Here is an 8,812-nt window from a genome sequence, read left to right as displayed (position 1 = left end):
ATATTATATATTAAATTGTTAATATTAATATTTTTAAAATACACATAGCTTTTTATTGTTAAAGTTTTAATTAATTTATTAAATAAGAATTATTCAAAAAATGTATTATTTTAACTTGTTAAATATGTTTCAACTATATCTTTAAAAATCATGAAAAAGTATTAAAATATTGTATATCTATAGTACTTATACTTTCATGCTTTACGCTTAAATGTACTTTTTCAGTATTTATTTGTACATATATATATACATATATGAAATATAATTAAAAGATGTGTATTATAATTTTATTTATACAATGATATATTACTTCTATGATACTATCTATGTCATTTTAAATACTTTTAAAATTAAAAATTTTTATTATTTAAATATATAAATACATATCTATATATATTAACATGTATACATATTTGTATACTGTATATGTTTGAAAAAAATATATTATACACATTTTTTAATTGATTTTATAAAATTTCTATATAATATGATTTATAATATATATTAATGATATTTTTGCATTTTATGTCAAAGAAGATACACTATTATATGTCTAATATTATAATGTTATTTTTATTGTTCTATTGTTAATCAAATTATAAAAATATAGAACTAAAAATAAAATTATTACTAATTTTAAATTATTACTAATTATTAATACTATAATTTATATTCTAATTTTATTTAGAATATTTTATAATTTATATATTGCATTTGATTCAATATTAAATCTTATAAAATTATTTAATATTTTTATACAATCAAAGAATTCAGAAATAAAATATAAAATTGAATAGTTTCATAAATAATTATCGATAAATTAAAGATATAAAAAGAATCAGAAGAAACAGAATATAAATTCTATTATATATAAAAATAAACGATATATATTTTTCTTTATTTTTTTACATATGATTATCGTGTATAAAATTTATATAACATGTTAATGTTCTATATAAATCAGAGGTAATTTTAATAAAAAAAAAAATTTAATCATGACACGATATATCATATAATAATTTTCATAATCAAGGATAATGGGTTAACATTCTTCTTACAGAAGAAAATGGATGACAATTTAAAAATCAAAGTGGAATTATTGACGATTTGAATATTTTTCTTGATTATAAATTGAAACATTCGCTTGATCGATTAACTTTTAACAATAATTTTGATTAATTTCCAACGAATTATATATTTGATATGAATAAAAAAAATATAAGAATCTTATTGAATTATATATCGAATTATATTCAAATATAAGGACAAAAAAACCAAAAGACATTTTTAATAAATTTATTATATTATCATTATAATATAATACAATTACTGTCACAATGAATAATCAATATAATAACGTGTGGAACATACACATCGTTAAATTATCGCCTAAATTATAATGAAAAATTAAAAAATAAAATATAATAAAAAGAATAAGAGTTAGTTACATTTAAATAAAGAAAACAGTCTTTCAAAATACAGTGACTTAATAACTATGATTTGAGATACGATTAATTACAACATTACATTAAAACGATTTTTAATGTATGTTAATTTATTTTAAATTATGTGAGAAACGAATACTGATACCTAAAGGTAAGTCACAAAAATGCCCCGAAACATTACAATATGCTTGACGAAAGTAATTCTCATGTCTACATTATGAGACAATTGTATTTTACAAATGTTATGCTAAACCATGAAATTAACATTCACCGGATCTAATTATTAACAATTGCAAAATAATTCTTTTTGCCCAATTATAATTTCATTTGTGAAATTAGAATAGATATAATTTTTTGTTATTTGTATCAAATCAATAAAGAGAAGCATATTTCCTTTTTTTTAATCGTGATAATTATGTGTCGAATATATGTTCAAAATACACGTCATTTAAACGACAATGTTTGACGACTTATCACAATCGTATACGAATATTTCGTCTTTCGAATTTCCCGATGACCAGATATATTTCATGTTAAAAACTTTAAACCATAACGATCATTACAATTCAATTGACATTAAATATTTAACAGTACCATTAACAGTACTATATTCTGATACATCAAACTTATCTAGATTAAATTCTACCTGAGGTTTAACTTGCAAGGGAAGATTGACAATTTGAAAAATCAGGAAAATTTGAAACTTTATAGAAATATAGTTCAAGTGATTAACTATAATTTAATAATTTGATCAAATTAAATTATTTTTTATGCCGAAGAACAAAAGATTTATAAATATGAAACCAATTTTTAAAATGAGCTTTCATATTGTTGTAAATATTTAAAAAACTATACAACATATGAAAAAAAATTATAAATTTTTTTTTTCTTCAAAATAAAAAGTAATTTTATTAGCATTATTGAATGATATTTGATTTAGTCTTTAATTTTTCTAATTTTTCGAATTGTCGAACTTCCTTTATTAGTCAATTATGTAAATAATTTTATTCAATGATTGACAAGATATTCAGAAACGAAATTTGATTGCAGATTGTGTTTTATTATACTTGTAAATGATTGTAACCATGTTTCTTGTAATTAAGAAATTTGAACGTAGAAGTTTTATTATTTTAATAATTTATAAATTATATTTGTATTTTTCCTTCGTTGTTTTCATTGTTTAACTTGTGTTTCATCTAAATAAAGAATTATAAACATTTTTTAATACTTAATATAAAATATAATATTTCGCATGAAAATATTAGTGAATTCTAAGTGAAAACAGTATTGCAATAATAGTGAAAGAACATGAAAAATTTCATGTTATCGCTACATCCTATTCTGTGTTAAATTTCTCCGCAATACATTCTACATTTATATCGTTTCTTGAATATCTATTTACTATTCTAAAGGATTTTACGAAATCGCTTGTATACCCGCTCGTTTTATTAATAAACTCTCCATATGATTAAATTCCCTCGAAAAATGAGAATAAGTACTCTTTTACTGATAATGTACAGAGCAACAATCTATGTGATTCAAAGATAATCGTTATCGTACATGCATCGTTGATAAATATATAATAATATATAGTGCATATCTAACTCTTTCTCTCGTTTCGTTTTTTCTAACGATTAACCATATCGTTTCTGATATTAATTGTTCGACTTCAAATATTTTCCATACTTCAAAAGAGCTATACTTCCATATTCTTCTTGTAGCTCTTTGTATCTTATACAAAGAAAAAACTTCATGAAATGATCCATTTGATCTCGATGATTCTGTGAAACATCAGTGTCAGTTCCAAATATCCGTTCAGCCCCATTGGCTGCAATATTTAATTAACCATCGGTGATCCATCTTGTTCTTCCAATCATCTCAATCGCTCTTGAAATTCACATTACGTGCCGATCCGCACGGCACGTGATTATTTCTGCCCAAGAGATTTTTTAATCTGCTGGATAGAAGCGTAAAATTGCGCGTCCTTGAATCTCAGAATGACACAACTTGCGGACTACGTCGAGTACTTCCTCGGCCGGATATACGGTATGAGGTGGCGGTTCGATTTCACCGGAAGCCACCAATTCGACCAATTGGCGAAGTTGCTCCAGAGTACCGGGTTCTACAGGTCTGATATTTTGTTGCCATTCTTCGGCCCGTCTGCTGAATTTAGGCAGAAGTCGATCGGCCACTTCCTTGATTACGAATACCACGCCTCCTTTACTCAAACATTGCATACTGCGGTGAAGGCTGCGTGATGTTGTGCCGAAATCGATTACGACGTCCACATGGCCTTGACAAGCATCCATCGTGCGTTCGATCAGCTGTTTCTCGTATAAATCTTCGCTCCATTGTACCACGTTCACTCTGTATCGAAAAAGAAGTCTGTGAATAGATCTAAATGGACTTCGGTATGAATGTGGATGGACCGAGTATTGATCTATCTACTTTAATTTTTAAAATAGAACGATCTTGTTATTTCATCAAAGAATTAAACCATCGATTTGAACTAAAATCATTATGATTATTATAGATGATTGATATATATCGTCTATATGGTAAACACGGTATTGAAAAACATACACACATACACACAAATGATTCTATTTTTGTATCATACTTAAATTGTACGTGATATATACATACAAATGAAATAACTGTAGCTATAATATAGTGCAAAAAATTGAAATATAAATACATGCGAGAAAATAATAATTAATATATAATTTTTTTATCGATTAGATAATATTGCAAAATTGCTCAATTATAAATATAAACAAATTGTATCGCGTAGACAACGGAAAAGATTCGAGATAATTTAAGATTAATAATAATTAAAAAAAGAGATAAATGGAATTCAACAAAGTGTCTTACTAATTTATCTAAGTTATTTTATGATCTAAGTCTATGCAGGCAATTTGTTTGTCTAAAAAAAGCCTCGATAATAGACCGATCAAACGTTGTTAGCTTCTTGGTTCAAAGATCAACGACAAACATTGTTGGATCTAATAAGCACTATAGAAAGAATGTACATAAATGCTATTTACATCTACGTATGAATAACCTACGTATCGAAAGAAACAAAAACAACTCACCGTTGAAATTCTTGAGCCATGGTTAATCCGTCGTCTTTCAATGAAGCGATAGTAATGGTAACCCTATCCTTCATATTGCTGAAATGATAAGCAGCAATTCTGAGTGCCCAAAGAGCCAGACCACCGGTACCAACGATCAGAATCTTGCAAACGCTGTTCACACCCCTTTGTTTCAGCAATGTTTGAATGTGTTCGTGAGTGGCGAAAACAGTGTTCATAGCTAGGAGAGCACCAGCAGGAAGCATCGCAGCGACGCTCAGGCTCACGTTATCAGGGATTTTTATAAGATATTTGAGATCGTATACGACCAGATATTCAACGTATCCGTTTGGTATGCCCTCATACGGGTAAAGGATCACTCGATCTCCAACCGTGTATCCGCAATCCTCGGGCACGTTCGCCCCAAGGGACTCGATCACTCCTGCAACTTCGTATCCGGGAAACAGAGCTGCGTCACGAACTCCATGGTGTGGCATGGATATCGGAAAATCACCCTCCATCGAGACATCCGTGGCCAAACTGCTCGCACTAGAGACGGAGGTAAGGCTAGACAGACTGGGCGAACGACGAGGATGATAACAAGCACCTGCACACATCACCCGTATCCGGGCTCCATGTGCCGGAACATCGGGAACAGGAACGTCGAAACTGAACACCCATTCACGACCTGTTACGTTGGGGCTATCGATGGATACCTGCTTGCATAACTTGTTCATTTTTTTTTCCCTGAAATAGAGCAAAGAAATGTATTTGAAGATGAAACAACATGTTTTAGATACGTACACATATATATATATATATATTATTATATGATATATATATATATATATGATATCCATTCAAGTAATTATAAGTCAGATTTTCATTGCTGATAATACTATTTTACGTTTCTTTTTTGATTTTTATATTATTTGCTGAATAAAAAAAAATTTTTATAATTAAAAAAAAGAATAAATTTGGTTACTTATTTTTAGATTCAAAAATATAAAAATAAATGTAATGATAAAAATCAAATAAGTTAATAATATAATTAATCTGTCAATAATCAAAATCTTTAAAAAAGATAAAAGACATACGTATAAAAAATTTTTATTAGACTATATGATCAAAGTGATCAAACTAAAATGAAGGATGGAAATTTTCGAGCAGACGCAGCACAAGCGGAAGCACGCCGTTAACCCGATCTTCTGCACGTCAGCTGTTACCTCTTACACACGCGTTTATCATGATACATAAATAGTTCATGTAATACCAAGATAATCGAGGCAATTTTACACTTGTGCTTAACTCAAATTTCAATTGCAAATCACTAATCGAGATCAAAATGCATACCCGTTGCAAGGTGAACAAGATTTGTGTGTAATCGGTGTCACTGATTCCAATTCAATAGGCATTATGTATTCTTCTTATTCCTTTTTCACAATTTTCGATTATGTATGTAACGCTTTTTCCCCCTAATATTTTTTTTAAAAGTTGAGATTATCTTGATCAATACACTTGACTGGATGTACGATTTTAGAAAACTTTTCGATTTCGATGCTCACTCGAGTGGATTAAATAAAAATTCAGATCGAGAAAAAAGAATATAATAAAAAGAAAATGAAAAATAATGAAAACACAAAACGTTTCTCGTCAAACGCGTGAAACATACTAGTAGAACGCCGTAACGCTCGTTCACTTTTATACCGTCACGAGCTTTCTCGTTCAGGCTGCGTTAGTCATGGTAGACAGAAAAGGAGCCATGGAAGGGGCTAGAAGAAACGGAACAGGTACTCACGAACATTCGCGGACCACGTGCAACTTCTGTTTTTCTCCTATACCAATGCTCGTATGTTCGTCCAGTAAGTCGTGATAGACGCATGAATAAGACATAGATAGGTCATGTTTTTATTTCGATGATGATTACGATGGATTTTACTGGGTTTTACTTTTCGAATATTAATTTCGAGAATCCTCGCAGAGAATTATGATTCTTATTTATAATCACAAGAGTAATTCAAGAAATACGTATTTTAACAATGAAAATGATGTACTTAACAATATTTTTCAAAGATAATTTACGATAATGCAAATTATCATGATATAAATTGAAGATCATACCGAGAAAAAATTATAAATCCATTTTTTTGTCGAATTATGTCATTTAATGCGTTTATAACTATAAAAACTGAAATTTATTTTATATTATATTGACTTTTGACAATTGCAGTAAAATAATAATAAAGAAAATTATAGTCATTGATTTAAAAACATTCAAATCTCATTGCAAAAATTCTAGCAAATTAAAAAATTATTTATTCATTTATAAAAAATAATAAAGCTTTGTTCTCTTCTATTTTTCTCAATGTATCGATTGTGATAATAATAGTGAGAACTGAATATCCTTTGTGTATTTCATGAGAAGTTATGCAAAAATATTCACCTACCATCGATGTGTTAATAATACAAAATCTTTTTCTCGCATATGCAAGAAATTTTTTCAAACGAAAAACAATTTTTCTTAGACTTTTCAAGTAATTTAAAAACTGTTATTATATGAAGCAATAATTAGTAAACATGTAGAAATAATAAAATTTAATTTCTGTATAACGATTAAGAAAAAATTTCTGATTTATTGAGATATTGATACAATGAATAGATATTTCAAATGTGATTAATACATAAATAGAGTCTAGTATATAATACTTATATATATTATCAATTTTATAGATAGAATAAGAGAGATGTTAGATATTTATTAAACAATCATTTTATCAAACAGATGATGTCCTATTCTTGAAATGTCGTTGAGTAATCAATATCTCGTAGAATACGGTTATTTATACGTTTCTTTACCTTTTTAAGATCGATAAGCAGATTTAACGAATGTCACGTTTCATGAAATAGCTAATTGATTATCTTGAATAACATAATAAATATTTTTAAAGTTATTTTTCTAAGAAAAGAATATATTTTTTAATAATAATTTATGTCAGTCTAAATTTATGTCACCAATTAAATTAAAAAAAAAAAGAAACAATTCAATTTTTTGCTGTTTAATCTAATTTAGACTTATTTTCAAATAACCTTTAAATGGATTGATTGATAAAATTTAATGGCAAAAAAAAAAACAATAAATTTATACATTTATTTTATTTATAATTAAAAGAAAATATAAACAATCTTTTTCCGATTTTTTATCAATTCAAATTTATTTTAATCGCTAATATTTTCTATTAAAAATATATATGCATAAAAAGAAAATAATCCATTACTAATCTGATACGCTATATAACATTTTCGCGAATCGACAAATTTACACATATATTACACATAATTACACATATAATTACGATAATAAAAAATCACAGTGCTTTATTTTGATGTAAGTGTTTTTTATTTTGATTTAATATTTATTATTGATCAGGTGATGATATCATTCTTATCAATTCTATAATGACCTTATAATGTTCATCCATTCTTATTTTCATTATACGTCATACAAGTAAACAAATCTGGGAACAAATTGTTATTGAATAATTGAGATAAGATTTATCTTGATGCGAAATTAATTTTCTAGATCGCATGAGTATCGCAAGTTATTCCAGAACTCTTGCGGTTTAAATTGCACAAATTGACTTTTTATTTTCTTTTTTTTTTTTTATTCGATAACATTGATTACAATTTGTAATATTTATATAGAATCAAATGACATGTACTGTACACGTGAAACATAAATGAAAATAGAAACATTTATATATTAAAAAAAAACATTTTTATTAGTTAAAAACAAAAATCTTCAAGTGAAGAATAAATAGAAGACTCGATTGATATATTTGCACGAATAATCATGTTGTTCTTGACACGAACCTATAAATTTTTCAAACGAAAGATCTTAATAACAGATTGATTTCTATTATTTCTATTATCAAGAAATTATCGAATCTAGGTTAAACTATTCGTTTATGAAAAAAATTATTCAAGTTTCTCAATACAAGATAACAAGAAAATACGTTAAATTATTATCATTTTAAAAATTTATTTTTTTATTTATCATCTAATAATTCTTCATTAATTGTGCGAATCGTTTAAAAAACGAGAATCCTCGCATTGAATGATTAACGATTACGTGATGTGGTTATTTAGTAGAAATGGAAATTTCATAATTAAATTAAACAAAGAACAGTACGAATATTATGTGGTATTATTTAATAGTAATATCATTCTTTTAATCTTATTTTATTTTATTAAATTATTAAGATTTATTAAACATGGAAAATAAAAAAAATTAAG

General features: G+C 26.7%; 3 protein-coding genes across 4 annotated transcripts in view; 1 reads left to right on the top strand and 2 right to left on the bottom strand.

The window, feature by feature from the left end:
* LOC102680933 (dynamin-binding protein-like) overlaps positions 1–970 on the top strand; it is a 6,002-nt gene extending 5,032 nt beyond the window's left edge. The window contains exon 10 of the mRNA XM_006612850.2: positions 965–970. Coding sequence (XP_006612913.1) covers positions 965–970 — 6 coding nt within the window. The remainder of the gene's footprint in view (positions 1–964) is intronic.
* Positions 1–8,812, bottom strand: part of LOC102674028 (huntingtin-interacting protein 1) — a 31,477-nt gene that overhangs the window by 5,067 nt on the left and 17,598 nt on the right. The gene's annotated exons all lie outside the window — the stretch shown is intronic.
* LOC102673800 overlaps positions 2,428–8,812 on the bottom strand; it is a 14,558-nt gene continuing 8,173 nt past the window's right edge. The window contains exons 1-3 of one of the 2 annotated variants that reach the window (XM_006612790.2): positions 5,873–6,211; positions 4,541–5,266; positions 2,428–3,812 (exon numbers count right to left, since the gene is read on the bottom strand). In XM_006612790.2, coding sequence (XP_006612853.1) covers positions 3,395–3,812; positions 4,541–5,266; positions 5,873–5,934 — 1,206 coding nt within the window. In that variant the 5' untranslated portion in view covers positions 5,935–6,211 and the 3' untranslated portion in view covers positions 2,428–3,394. Of the gene's footprint in view, positions 3,813–4,540; positions 5,267–5,872; positions 6,212–8,812 lie in introns of those variants that run through there. The other variant, XM_006612791.2, reaches the window with a different exon arrangement.

This window comes from Apis dorsata, unplaced genomic scaffold (genome assembly GCF_000469605.1).
Source record: "Apis dorsata unplaced genomic scaffold, Apis dorsata 1.3 scaffold_127, whole genome shotgun sequence".
Classification (NCBI taxonomy): domain Eukaryota; kingdom Metazoa; phylum Arthropoda; class Insecta; order Hymenoptera; family Apidae; genus Apis; species Apis dorsata.
This window is presented reverse-complemented; position numbering and strand designations above follow the sequence as displayed.